Source organism: Berghia stephanieae, chromosome 13 (genome assembly GCF_034508935.2).
Source record: "Berghia stephanieae isolate SIO BIC M18660-M18661 chromosome 13, UCSD_Bste_1.3, whole genome shotgun sequence".
In the NCBI taxonomy this organism is placed as follows: Eukaryota; Metazoa; Mollusca; class Gastropoda; order Nudibranchia; family Aeolidiidae; genus Berghia; species Berghia stephanieae.
The window spans coordinates 9,283,431-9,298,430 of NC_088372.1; the positions used below are offsets into that span (position 1 = coordinate 9,283,431).

A 15,000-nucleotide genomic window follows, 5' to 3' on the forward strand; every position below is an offset into this window, starting at 1 on the left:
GTCATGCGATATTACAATTTTTCGGACAAAGTCAACGCTGTTAGCTGTCAGGTGCTCATTTTACACCTGAGTGCGGTGAGAGAATGTGAGTAAAGAGCCTTTTTGAAGGACTCAACTATGCGCCGAGCGCGAGGCTCGAACCTAGGACCTTCCGATCCGAAAGCGAGTGTCATACCACTAGACCACATAGCCGCATAGTCTGCTGTCACGTCGCCCAGCAACGGCGAGCAGCGTGCTTCTAAACAAAGAAAATCTGTACTTTTTATTCTTCATGCTGGCTAGAACTTTTTCACATGTCTTGTGATCAGAATGTATAAAAGTCAAAACATGATCAGATTTATAACGTTTTTCTTATCTGGATACACTTTGATGCTCGTAGGAGAAATATTTCATAAGGGCGTCCGCCATTGTTCCGATAGTTTAGAACCAGTTACTAAGTTACTATGCGTCATTACGAGGGAAGTGACGTCACGACTGTTGAAACGTATTTGAATCTAAGATGAATCACAAGCGATGTGAACTTATTTGCACGTCTGATTGTCTAATGGAAATCTAAAAAAAAACGTAAAACATTGTACATTACAATAATATTAAACCAGGCCCATAAGTGGGTTCGGATGTCAGACCTGTATATATATATACGTCGTTTACAAGACTTTTCTTCAATTTTAAATAGAATAGTTTTCAGAATATCGCCAAGACAAAGGTCTGATACCGGCGCCATCAAGTAGACAACACGAAAGAGTGAAAATGGAGAGGTTCGTATAGGAACGATACATACAAGGAACGTTTCTGGTTCGTCAGAACAACAATACACAAATTAACGTGGAAAACAAATAAAATAAAACAAATGCAAAATAACTTGTAACTTTCACCGTACGCAGGTGTAAAATGAGAACTTGGACGTTAACAGCGTTGTCTCTGTGGGAAAAAAATGCAATATCACCAAACAGGCGTCATGTCTCGTTTTACATGTTATGTGTTGCTGTTTGGTCAGACACCTCTTGTAAAGCGATTTGAGCACATTTAGTGGATATTGCTCTATTGATAAATTAAGCTCAAGTATGTTATCGTTCAGACTTGGAAGATGTCCAAGAAGATGTTGCTGTTGATTTGGGACCCCCTGTGAAGCGATTTGAGCACATTTAGTTGATATTCCGCTATATATAAAATACGTTCAAGTATGTTATCGTTTTTTTCAGACTTGGAAGATGTCCAAGAAGATGTTGCTGTTGATTTGGGACCCCTTGTAAAACGAGTTGAGCACATTTAATCGATATTGCGCTATATATTTTTTTTAATCTGAAATATGTTATCGTTTTTTTCAGACTTGGAAGATGTCCAAGAAGACGTTGCTGTTGATTTGGGACTCCTTGTAAAGCGATTTGAGCCCATTTCATCGATATGGCGCTATATATATAAAAAAATGGAATATGTTATCGTTTTTTTCAGACTTGGAAGATGTCCAAGAAGATGTTGCTGTTGATTTGGGACCTCTTGTAAAGCGTTTTGAGCACATTTAGGGGATATTCCGCTATATATTTATATAAAATAAGCTCAAGTATGTTATCGGGTTTTTTTCAGACTTGGAAGATGTCCAAGAAGATGTTGGTGCTTAGGAAGGCTCGTTGCTACGTAGAGAAAGTGGAGGGGAAACTGTCAAGGTCCAGAGGGTACCAGCAGAGGTGGAATCAGGTAAGCCATGGGGGGGGGGATTGAAGGGGGTAGGGGGAGAAGGGGTGGAGAGTGTGATAACAGTAGGGGTGGAATCAGGTAAATCATGGGGAGGGGGAGGGGGAGGGGAGTGTGATATTCCTGCATACCATGGGGGAGATGGGGAAAGGGGGGTGGGGTGGAGAGTGTGATGTCCAAGAAGATGTTGGTGTTACGTGGAGAAAGTTGAGGGAAAACTGTCAAGGTCCAGGGGGTTCCAGCAGAGGTGGAATCAGGTAAGTCATGGGGGGGGGGAGAGTGGGAGGGATTGAAGGGGGTAGGGGGAGAGGGGGTGGAGAGTGTGATATGAGCAGATGTGGAATCAGGTAAATCATTGGGGCAAGGGGGGAAGGGGGTGGGGAGTGTGATAATCCTGCATACCATGGGGGAGATGGGGGGAGTGGGGTGTCGAGCGTGATAAAGGCAGAGGTGGGATCAGGTAAATCATGGGGGAAGGGGGGGGGGGGGGGGGTGGAGAGTGTGATGTTCAAGAAGATGTTGGTGCTTAGGAAGGCTCGATGTTACTTGGAGAAAGTGGAGGGAAAACTGTCAAGGTTCAGGGGGTACCAGTAGAGGTGGAATCAGGTAAGCCATGGGGAGGGGGAGTGGGGGGAGTGGGGGCGGGGTAGTGGGGGGGGGGAGAGTGTGATATGATCAGAAGTGGAATCAGGTAAGCCATGGGGGGGGGGGAGGGGATGTGATATCAGCATAGGTGGATTCCTGCATACCTTGGGGGGGGGGGGGGGGGCGGAGAGTCCGATGCAAGCAGTGTGGATTCAGGTAATCCACGGGTGAAAGGGGGGGTGGGGGGAGTGGAGAGTGTAAAATCAGTAGGGGTGGAATCAGGTAAACAATGAAGTGTGTGTGGGGGGGGGGGGGGTGCTGGACAGTGTGATATCACAAGGGGTGGAATCAGATAAATCATGGGGGGGGGGAAAGGGAGGGGGGGAGTGTGATATCAGCAGGGCGGTGGAATCAGGTAAGCCATAGGATAGGGCGGGGGGGGGGGGGTTGGGGGGGTATTCTGTGTGACTTCGGTGGAAGATCGAAACAAAATCGATATAAATTGACTGTTGTGGGTAAGTGATGAAAAGATCTACACAACTCTGGCTTCACTGGACTCAGCGTGGTTCAGCGGTACGGTCTTTGCTTCATCCCCAAAAGGTACCGAGTTCGATCCCCCACTGCTGCGCTGTGTGTGTGGCCTTGAGCAAGTCACCTCGACCTAGCTCGGTTATATGGTCTAGTCGTATGACACTCGCTATCGGATCGGAAGGCCCTGGGGTCGAGCCTTGTTTGTCGCATAGTTGAGTCCTTAGAAAAGACTCTTTACTCACATTCTCTCGCCGTAAAATGAGTACCTGGCGGTTAACAGCGTTGTCTGTGTCGTAAATAAAATGTTGGTAATATCGCCTAATAGGCGCCATGCGTCATTCATTCTATATGTTGCGTGTTGATGTTCGTCAGGGACCCTTTGTAATGCGTTTGATAATTTTTTCCAAGATGAGGGTCATTTAAATCTGTATTCTAATTTTAAGGTCGAGTTCTTGTTTGTTTGTTTTTCAGCGGATATTGCGCTATATAAAAGCTTGTGGTTTTTGTGTGTGTGTGTGTGTTTGTTTTGTTTTGTTTTTTGTTTTGTTTTTTTTTTGGGGGGGGAGTTTTGTTTTTTGGGTTTTGTTTTTGTTTAGTTTTTTTGTCTGTTTTTTTATTTTCATATTACATGGTGGTCACCTGGCGCTGTCAGACTGAGTAGTTTTCACGATGCGAGGATTTCTAAAAGTTGTCGTCCTTTCCCTATAATTTGCATTGCGTCTTAATAGATCTCACAATATTTTGTCTCCATGACTTTGGCGGATGACACAAAAAATCGTGCCGAATGCCGGATGATATATTCATATATTTCACTTTCTCTTTCTCTCTCTCTCTCTCTCTCTCTCTCTCTCTCTCTCTCTCTCTCTCTCTCTCTCTCTCTATCTATCTATCTATCTATCTATCTATCTCTATCTCTCTCCTGTTTCTCTCTATCTCTCTCTATCTCTCTCCTCTCTCTTTCTATGTCTCTCCTCCGTCTTTCCCTCTCTCTCTCTCTCTCTCTCTCTCTCTCTCTCTCTCTCTCTCTTCTTTCTTTCTCTTTCTCTTCAATACCAAATTTCACTTTTTTTAAAAAAAGACCAACTTACTTTATATCATGGATAAACTTAAAGTTAATTATCTGTTTATTATCGTGAGTGAGTTTTATTCTGATTAACTGCGAAATGTCGATAGTAATAAAACTTGATTTCAATAAAATAAAATTAGACCTAAATCAGCTGGGATCCAAGCACACATTAAATCAAGATTCGTATTTTTATTGATACATTAACCCTCTCCATACCAACTATAGGAAAATCGTCACATTCGTTACGATACAACCAACATTTTTCTTATTCAAATTTCTTTTGAACATCATAGAATTTAAAGAAAACGAACAGTGTGTTGTAGAGCATGTTTTGGTACAGAAATTATGTATCGCAACAACTTTACCGCTTTTGTGTTTGAGTGATAAAAAATATATCTTTGTGTTAGTTGGGTGTGAAGTTTTGGGGAAATCCTGAAAATGGCTGGTATGGAGAGAGTTAAAGACTCTACTCCCGTTCAGCGCAGGTACTCATTATTCGTGTTCAATATTCGTTATAATGGAAATGTTGCTGCTCGAAGCTCGAAGAAATAAACAACAATGTGAAATTGAATGTAAGCTTCCATTTAATTACGAAAACAGATAAAATGGACATTTCGGGTTTCCCCTTCTTTATCAACAAACAGGATGAATGAAAAACTACAGATGAATGAGATAATGTGGTAGTGGCGTCTCTCTTTCTCTCTCTCGAGAGAGAGAGAGAGAGAGAGAGAGAAAGAGAGAGAGAGAGAGAGAGAGAAATATAAAGCCACTACCACATTATCTCATTCATCGGTAGTGTTTCATTCATCCTGTTTGTTGATCGATATAGGGGAAACTAAACCTGAAACGTCCATTTTATCTGTTTTCGTAATTAAATGGAAGCTTACAACAATATTCGTTATAGGATCCCCCCCTCCCCCCCCCCCCATTCCTACCTGTGGAATTCAGACCGAATGCAGAATACCAGCCGCACCCTGGGCTACGATCCCCCAATCACAAAGGTGTAAAACTTATTGTTGCTATAGGCTTCAAAGAATGGCGTCAACATTAGATATTCTCCAAAATATACCAAAAAAAAAACAGGTTTATGATCTATCTAGTCGTTTGGCAAGCGCCAAGCTGTTTTGATCAAATGCCCGTGGTTTGAACCCTTCATTTTATCCTTTATGGTTTTCTATTGTTGTCTGTTTTTGACTTTTTTGTTGTTGGGTTTTTTTTTTTGGGAGGGGGGGGGTTGTTTGTTTGTTTGTTTTTTTTTTTGGGGGGGGGGGTGTTGTTTTTTTTTTTGGGGGGGGGTTTGTTTGTTTGTTTTTGATTTGTTTTGGGGGGGGGGGGTTCGCTTTTTTTTTTTTTTTTTTGTTGTTGTTTATTTTTTGGGGGGAGGGGGGTTTGTTTTTTTGTTTTTTTTTTGGGGGGGGGTGGGTTAAAAATATTTATTTGTTTCTGGGGTGTTTCTTTTTTACGAAACCCGTCGAAACCCGCCGAAAACCATAGTCTCAGGTTCACTCCCCACTGGTGTACACTTCCCTGAGACTCAGGTTCACTCCCACCTGTTGCCTACTTCCCATAACTTTATTGGATATTGTAGGGTTTCGCCGGCTTTCGTTGGGTTTCGCCGGGTTTCGTAAAAATGTAATTGCTTTTTTTCCGAAACTCGCTGAAACCCAGTCCCAGGTTCACTCCTCAATGGTGTACACTTCCCTGAGTCCCAGGTTCACTTCCCACTGCTGCCTGCTTTCCATATTCTTCGGGTTTCGGCGGGTTTCGGCGGGTTTCGTAAAAAAGAAACACCGTTTGTTTTTGTTTTTTGTAATTCTTTCATACTGGTGAACTTATGTTGCTCATTTTTTATTGACCCGTGTTACTCAAAAAATGAGCATTTATTGTACGGCTGCTTTTGTCCAATAAGAAATATTGGCTATTTATTAAGCTTAAATGCTGGCCAACTAACTTCGCGGCGTTTGTGTGTGTTGAACCCGTGACCTCAAGAAGTCGGGCGAGAGAGGGTTTAATTAGACTAAGGTTTGAAGCGACTTTTTTGGGGTCGTGGATAGCTCATACGGTAGGGTCACGATCTCTCCTGTCAGGCGGAGTTGTCGTACCAGTAAGGTCGCGGGTTCGAGCACCCATCGCCGCGGCGAAGTTTTTATTTTCTATTGTCTTCTGGTACTTTCCTATTCACTTCATTTCTTGTTATTATCAATACGATATAATAGAACCTTTGATTCTTTGAGATAAATGGGTGTAATAATAACTGTTTTATTATCATTGGATAACTATGTTATCAGTTTTCTAATATGAATATTTGTTCTCACATATACAATGTTTATGCCACCGTTTATGCCATTGCGGCTATGTGGTCTTGCGGTATGATAATCGCTTTCGGATCGGAAGGTCCTGGGTTCGAGCATCGTTCGGCGCATAGTTGAGTCCTTGAAAAAGGTTTTTTACTCATATTCTCTCACCGTACTCTGTCTGGTGTAAAATGAGTACCTGGCCGTTAGCAGCGTTGTCTATGTCGGAAATAATTGTAATATCGCTTAACAGGCGTCATGTTTCATTCTACACATTACGTGTTGCAGTTGGTCAGGGATCCGTTGTAAAGCGATTTGAGCACGTTTACTGGATATTGCGTTATATAAAATCTCAATTATTTTTTTTTTCATGCCACCGTTCTTAGTACTGATATTTCAAATAAGATGCATAGTTGTTTTTTTTGTTTTGTTCGTTTTTTGTTTTTTTTTGTTTTGTTTTTTTGTTTTTGTTTTTCATACAATTGTTACATAAAATTTGTTTATTGACGATTTGATTTCAATGTAAATTTATGTTTATGTTTGACGTCAGGAATAACTTGTTTTATGTTTTCTGTCTCTTCAAGTTGATTGACAAGACAAGGAGGAACATGGTCAATGCCATTGCCGCTCTTCTGCCTTGGGAGATGCGAATCAAAAGGATCGAAAGTAGGTCAAAGTCACATTCGAATAGACATTTCGTTACCATTTGGTGGTCGAGTGGTTGAGGCATCGCACTGTGACCCGGAAGGTCCCGGGTTCGAAACCCGCTTAAGGCATAGTCGGGTTTTTTTTCCCTTGAGCAAGTTTATTAACCCCCTTGTTCACTTGGACAACATGGGTGATTCCTGTTGACATCAGACATCTTGTTTGATGGATTATCTATATTCCTTTGTGGAATGCCTAAGCGAAAAGGTATTTTTATAGATAAATAAATGAGCCTTTGTATAGTGCAATATTCACTTAACGTGCTCAAAGCGCTTTACAAGGGTCCCTGTACAACTGCAACACTTAACACGTAGGACGCCTGTAAGACGATATTACAATTTTTTCTGATAGAAACAACGCTGTTAACGGCCAGGTACTCATTTTACATCTGAGTACGGTGATATAATGTGAGTAATGAGCCTTTTCCAAGGACTAAACTATGCGCCGAGCGAGGCTCGAACCCAGGACCTTCCGATCCGAAAGCGATTGTCATACCACAAGACCACATAGCCGCACAAACCTTTAGAGCGAATATAGTGTCTTTCAAATTCCATGTAATAAATATCATCCTAAAGTTTCGTATTGCTGGGGGGAAAAATGAATTAAAATATCTTAGTAGTTATAATATATGTAGATTTGTATAATATGTCAATAGGTCACTGTCGGTACTCACGTGGACTGGTTCTTCTGGAAGTAAAGAAATCTCTGATTTAGTCTTAAAGCAATTGGATTCAATAGTCTGACGTCACGTCCGCCCAGCAACAAGCAGCTTGGTTCTAAACAAAGATCATGGGTACTTTTTTTATTCTTCATGCTGGCTAGAACTTTTTAACATGTCATGTGATCAGAATATATAAAAAAAAAAAAACATGATCAAATTTATAATGTTTTTTTCCCTCTGGATACACTTTTATGTTCGTCGGAGAAGTAATATTTCATAAGGGCGTCCGCCATTGTTCCGATAGTTTAGAACCATTTATTAAGTTACTATGCGTCACTACAAGGGAAGTGACGTCACGACCGTTGAAGCCAGTTGCTCGTCATGTTCTATTCCAACACATTCCCAGGTCACTTTGGGTCAGTAGTAGCCTCCTACTTCACGTTCCTCCGATGGCTGATTTGGATTAGCCTCTGGCTGGCAGTCCTACCCGTCTGCTTCATCATCATACCGGAAGTACGTTACTCCTTTTATTATTATTATTGTTATTATTATTATTATTATTATTATTATTATTATTATTATTATTATTATTATTATTATTATTATTATTATTATTAATAGTAGTAGTAGTAGTGGTAGTGGTAGTAGTAGTAGTAGTAGTAGTAGTAGTAGTAGTAGTAGTAGTAGTAGTAGTAGTAGTAGTAGTAGTAGTATCATCATCATCATCATTATTATTATTATTATTATTATTATTATTATTATTATTATTATTATTATTATTATTATTATTATTATTATTATTATTATTATCATTATTATTATTATTATTATTATTATTATTATTATTATTAATATTATTATTATTTATTATTATTATTATTATTATTATTATTATTATTATTATTATTATTATTATTATTATTATTACTATTATTGTAGTTTATTCCAAAAAAAAGAAGATAATCATGTTTTTGAAAATTAGATCTAAAATTGACAGTCGCTTCTGCTCTAAAATTACAATTAATTAATTTTGTCCTCGGGTGATATTATTGTATCGATACCTGAAGTAGAATATTCGCACATCGATTTTTCTCTGCCCAACCTTTTTGTGATTGCAGAAAATGAAATTTTATTTTAAGTTGAATCTCAAAATATTCTCATTCATTGTATGTTATTTTCTTTGTTTTTTTGTTGTTTTTTTTTTTTTTGTTGTTTTGTTTTTTTTTAATTTCAGGTTGTTCTTTGTTTTTTTTTGTTGTTGTTTTTGTTTGTTTTGTTTTTTTGTTTTTTTTTTTGTTTTTGACGGTGATTTTTTAACATTTTTCTTTAGTTTTATAATATATTTCCATAAAGAACAGTGGATGTATTTTAGTTGACGTGCACTTATTTGCAGGTCTGATAACCAAACGTTCTATAGTCTCGTTGTTGTAATGGACATATCCACTCTCAAAGCAACGCTAAATCTTGTTCATTATAACACTATATAATAAAGCTCACAATAGGATTCAATAGTCTGAAGTCACGTCTGCCCAGCAACCAGCAGCTTGGTTCTAAACAAAGAAAATCGGTCTTTTTTATTCTTCATGCTGGCTAGAACCTTTTCATATGATATGTGATAAGAATGTATAAATAAGTCAAAACATGATCCGATTTATAATGTTTTTTCTCCTCTGGATACATCTTTATGCTCGTCGGAGAAGTATTTCATAAGGGCGTCCGCCATCGTTCCGACAGTTTAGATAGAACCAGTTACTAAGTTACTATGCGTCATGACGAGGGAAGTGACGTCACGACTGTTGAAGCCCATTGCGTTCAATTATCAGACCTGCAAGTATAGACAAGTTGGTTTCAGTTCAATGGTGTACAGCCTTGCTTTCAAAATGAACACAGGAACAAATAAGCATCATGCATATATGTAATATAATCCCTAAGAGTCCAAAGATCACCTCGTTGGCTGGCATCAGACGTATGTGTAATATAATCACTGAGAGTCCAAAGATCACCTCGTTGGCTGGCACCAGACGTATGTGTAATATAATTACTGAGAGTCCAAAGATCACCTCTTTGGCTGGCACCAGACGTATGTGTAATATAATCACTGAGAGTCCAAAGATCACCTCGTTGGCTGGCACCAGACGTATGTGTAATATAATCACTGAGAGTCCCAAGATCACCTCTTTGGCTGGCACCAGACGTATGTGTAATATAATCACTGAGAGTCCAAAGATCACCTCTTTGGCTGGCACCAGACGTATGTGTAATATAATCACTGAGAGTCCAAAGATCACCTCTTTGGCTGGCACCAGACGTATGTGTAATATAATCCCTGAGAGTCCAAAGATCACCTCTTTGGCTGGCACCAGACGTATGTGTAATATAATCACTTAGAGTCCAAAGATCACCTCTTTGGCTGGCATCAGACATAAGTGTAATATAATCACTGAGAGTCCAAAGATCACCTCGTTGGCTGGCATCAGACGTATGTGTAATATAATCACTGAGAGTCCAAAGATCACCTCGTTGGCTGGCACCAGGCGTATGTGTAATATAATCACTGAGAGTTCAAAGATCATCTCGTTGGCTGGCACCAGACGTATGTTTAATATAATCACTGAGGGTCCAAAGATCACCTCCTTGGCTGGCAACAAAAAAAATAAACCAAGTAAAGTGAGTGGAGCAGGCATTTATGTTGAAAATAACAAGAAATGAAGAGAGTAGGAAAGCGGCAAAAGACAATAGAGAATAACAAGAAATGAAGTGAGAAGTAGAAAAGGGCCAGAACACAACAGAGAGTAAAAACTTCGCGGCGGCGATGGGGGATCGAACCCGCGACCTTACTGGTACGACAACTTCGCCTGTTTGTGTGTGTTGAACCCGTGACCTCAAGAAGTCGGAGCGAGAAGGCTGTAGTAAGACTAAGGTTTGAAGCGCCTTTTTTTTCTTTTGGGGTCGTGGATAGCTCCTACGGTATAGTCACGATCTCCCCGGCCAGTCGCCTTTGATAACCAGCAATGAGAGAATGATCTTTCCCATAAATTATTGATTCCCTTTAGGCACTTGAATAGTTTCTGTAATGGAGTCAGCCTGGGTTGTTTTTTGTTGTTTTTATTTTTCTGCAAGTGAAACGACCGATGTGGATGACTGCGTTTCATCGCTGCCATTAATAGAACCTTTGCATCCTGGAAGTCACAATTACGGCTTACTCTTCGTATTTGCAAGTCTGATAACCCAAATGAAGAGCAAGAGGGAAAAACATGCATAGTCACATTTTCTAAGTTTGGAGAAAATTGAAATTTAAAGTTTGAACGTCTAGCATTTGTCCTTTTGTAGACATATCAGCAGGACAAAAGTGTAATTAGATGGAATATTTACTTATGAATAAAATAATCCAAAAAAGATTTGTTGAGTCAATTATTTAGGTTTTAAAGGCCATTGTTGAATCTAAGTCTTGTGTGGACTATGCATGTTTTTCCACTGTAAATGGATTTCATTGTTTTCAGCTCATTGTTGTAATGAAATTACTCTAAAACCAATGCAAATTATTGTACGTTACAACAAAGTTATACATGTTTGTTTTTATGTTTTTTAAGGGTTTTACGGCGTTTGCAAAACATTAAGGTCATATCAGCGCCAGTAATAAGGAAGAAAATGGGATAGATGTGTAAAATGTGTGACGTGTGTTGTCTTGTTTACAGATGATGGTTGGAGAGCAACCTGAAATGATACGTCTTGATGTGTAAAATGTGTGACGTGTGTTGTCTTGTTTACAGATGATGGTTGGAGAGCAACCTGAAATGATACGTCTTGGTGTGTTGGAGAGAAGCCTGAAATGATACGTCTTGATGTGTAAAATGTGTGACGTGTGTTGTCTTGTTTACAGATGATGGTTGGAGAGCAGCCTGAAATTATACGTCTTGGTGTGTAAAATGTGTGACGTGTATTGTCTTGTTTACAGATGATGGTTGGAGAGAAGCACGGCTCAAGCACCAGGAAAGAGATCCCAGAGGCAGAGAAAAAGACGGCCTATGACCTGAAGACGATTTGGGATGCCGAGGTACGGGATGTAATTAAATTACTTTTATTTTATAACCTCTCTTTTTCTCTATTGACGGTGTATACGTTTCAGTAAAATACTCACCAGGCCTGTCAGTCACGCAAAAGTAACCCTCAAAAATCATTTGTTACCATTAGTGGTCTATTGATGGTATGTGTTTAACCTTCTCCTTACCACCTATTGGAAAATCATCACCTTTGTTACGATGCAGCCGTCACTTTTCTCATCCAGATTTAATTTCTTTTTGCTATAGCTATAAAAACTTGACATTCTGTAATAGAGTTCATATTGTCGAACAATATTATGTATAGAATGTGCTTGTTGTTTTTCTGTTTGAGTAAGATATGTCTGTTTTTGTGTTGGGTGGGTGTGAAGTTCTGGGAGAAAATTTGAAGAAGGCTGGTAAGGATTGGGTTAAGTAAAGTAGTGTCCAGATCTGCCCTCCAGTACGATCGACAGGTTGAGAGAATTTAGTGAGATCTAATCACCTAACTGGTGGTCTAAATCAATGATAAACAGCTAAGTGACGTACTCTTCATTCATTCATTTACCACTATGGAGAATTTAGTGAGAACTAATCACCCAAGTGGCGGTCAAATTAACAATAAAGAGCTAATGGACGTCCTCTTCAGTCATTCCATATAAGAGAGAATTTCGTGAGAATTGAGCCCTACTCCGTTTACATTTCTGCACAAAACAGTTTTTTTTCTATTTTCTATGACCGCAACTTTCATAGTACCTTATCCACTTATCCATAGCACTAACACTCCTACTCTACTTCCATAAGGTGCAGGCTATCGCTTTCTTCCTAAATAGTGCGTGACCCACCTTCTGAAATCGACATAATGTCAAGGTCAAACGTTTGCTGGAGCCTGTGGTTAACGTTAGAATTGTCAGAAATATCGAATTTAATTTTTATTGAATCGTGTTTGATACAAATATGATACGAAAAGTGCTCGACATGTAGCAATGGAGCGAATTATTATTTTAATATTTACCACAATGTTTGAGTCAGTCTACATCGATATTTCAGGCCTAATCAGCCATCCTCAGGACTGTGTGTTGCATGAGTTTGGTTTGTTGACTGTTGTTGTTTGTTGAAGTCTTCAAGTGAGAATAACTCATAAACGTGGATGGCAAAAAACAATAACAAAGACTCGAGTGGCGTCAACTTCATTCTATCTATAAGTCGTTAAAACATGAGCATCTGATTTTGGCACGCTTGGATTCTCCCAGCACACCGAATTCCAACACTCTATGCAATACGACACGCTGGAGTGACCGATTTTTGTTTATATGTGTCAGTGCATGACACAATCAGTCGGAAGGTGAACATTTTGGATTTGCAATTTATTTATTTTTTTGCATTTTCTAGAAGAACATGTTCCCCAGAGCATTTCAATCTTTATTTGAAGTAAATCGGGTGATTTTTCATGAAGTTATGATCAGATGTATGGGAAAGGTATCCAGCAACTTTTCTCAAATGTCATGCTTTTTCAACTTGACTAGCTGTAAATAATATAGAATTGAAATTAAGCTTTGATATTTCCAGACGATGTACACAAAGGTTGATTTAGTCATTTTAGTCTGTTCCAAGGGAAGACTGGAATAACTCAGGCGTCAGCCGCACCAGTGCAGCGCCGAAATGTGACCTAGGGCGAGGCGACTTGCACAAGGCCACACAACGAGGCGGTAGTCGAACTCGGTACCTTTTGGGTACGAAACAAAGACTGTACTGCTGAGCCATGCTAACCCCCCCCCCCCCCCCCCCATAGGTTGCCTGTGGACGGTTTATTTCTTTTCTTCTTTATTTGTATTTTTTTTTTTAAATGATGCCACTATTTGGATGTCCCTGTTATCCGGACAAAGTGTTGAGAACGGAGGTATCCGGATTGGAGAGACGAATGATAAAAAAACCCTTGAGCTTTAATATAGAGCAATATCCACTAAACGTGCTCAAAGTTTTTTATAAGGAGTCCCTGTCCAACAGCAACGCTTAACATCTAGGACGTTACATGACGCCTATTAGGCGATATTACATTTTTTTCGGACAGAGACAACGCTGTTAACGGTCAGGAACTCATTTTACACCTGACTACGGTGAGAGAATGTGAATGAAGAGCCTTTTCCAAGAACTCAACTTTGCTCCGAGCAAAGCTTGATCTCAGGACTTTCCGATCTGAAAGCGAGTGTCATATCACTGGAGCACATTACACAATAAATAATTTTTTTTTATATTCTTGGAGGAGGAGGCGCTTTTATCTCTATTCAGATTGGGGGGTTTTTGCCCCCGTAATTGGATTCAGTAGTCTGACGTCACGTAGCCCAGCAACGGCGAGCAGCGTGGTTCTAAACAAAGAAAATCGGTACTTTTTATTCTTCATGATGATGGCTAGAACGTTTCATATGTCATGTGATCAGAATGTATAAAAGTCAAAACATGATCATATTTATAATGTTGTTCTCCTCTGGATACACTTTAATGTTCGTCGGAGAAATGTTAATATTTCATAAGGGCGTCCGCCATTTTTCCGATAGTTTAGAGCTAGTTACTAAGTTACTATGCGTCATTACGAGGGAAGTGACGTCAAGACTGTTGAAGCCTATTGCTCCAAAGATTTTCAGCTGACTATTTCTATCAAAATCAACATTCTCACTTCTTTCAGGGTGTTGTCAAGTACTCCTTGATGTTCTATGGTTACTATGGCAACGCCAGAGAGATTGGATCAGGAGGGTACATGCTGCCACTCGCTTACTTGTTGACCAGTTTGGCAGCTTTTGCTTTCAGCTTTATTGTCGTCCTCAAAACGTGAGTAGACGTAGCTATAAAGAACACTGTGAAATTGAATGTAAGCTTTGATTTAATTACGAAAACAGATAGAATGGACGTTTCGGGTTTCCCTTTTATCAACAAACACTACAGATGAAGGAGATGATGTGGTACCGGCGTTGTTAAGATGAAAACACTATTCATTCATCCTCTTTGTTGATAATGGGGAAACCCGAAACGTCCATTCTATCTGCTTTCGTAATTAAATTGAAGCTTACATTAAATTATTTCACATTGTTATTTATTTCTTCCAGCATCGAGCAGCAACATTTACATTACCCCGTAGATGTAGCTATAAAACATAACCTATTAGGTACTCTTATACTTCTTCCCCATTCTCAGTTTTATTTTGTCTATCTTCATGAAAATGTTCTCTTATAACCCTCTCCTTACCACCTATTGGAAAATCGTCACATTGGTTACGATGCAACCGTCACCTTTCTCATTCAGATTTTAATTTCTTTTTGCTATAGCTATAAAAACTGGACATTTTGTAATAGAGCTCATGCTATCGAGCAAAATTATGTATAGAATGTTCTTGTTTGAGTAAGAAGCGTTTTTGTGTTGGGTGGGTGTGAAGTT

The 15,000-nt window shown here is 39.4% G+C and overlaps 1 protein-coding gene across 1 annotated transcript in view; it reads left to right on the forward strand.

Annotated features, from left to right (window-relative positions):
• Window positions 1-15,000, forward strand: part of LOC144958581 (uncharacterized) — a 60,459-nt gene that overhangs the window by 5,280 nt on the left and 40,179 nt on the right. Inside the window, exons 4-8 of the mRNA XM_078890655.1 lie at window positions 1,585-1,695; window positions 6,753-6,834; window positions 7,941-8,047; window positions 11,490-11,588; window positions 14,255-14,397. Of these exons, the coding sequence (XP_078746781.1) occupies window positions 1,585-1,695; window positions 6,753-6,834; window positions 7,941-8,047; window positions 11,490-11,588; window positions 14,255-14,397 (542 nt within the window). The remainder of the gene's footprint in view (window positions 1-1,584; window positions 1,696-6,752; window positions 6,835-7,940; window positions 8,048-11,489; window positions 11,589-14,254; window positions 14,398-15,000) is intronic.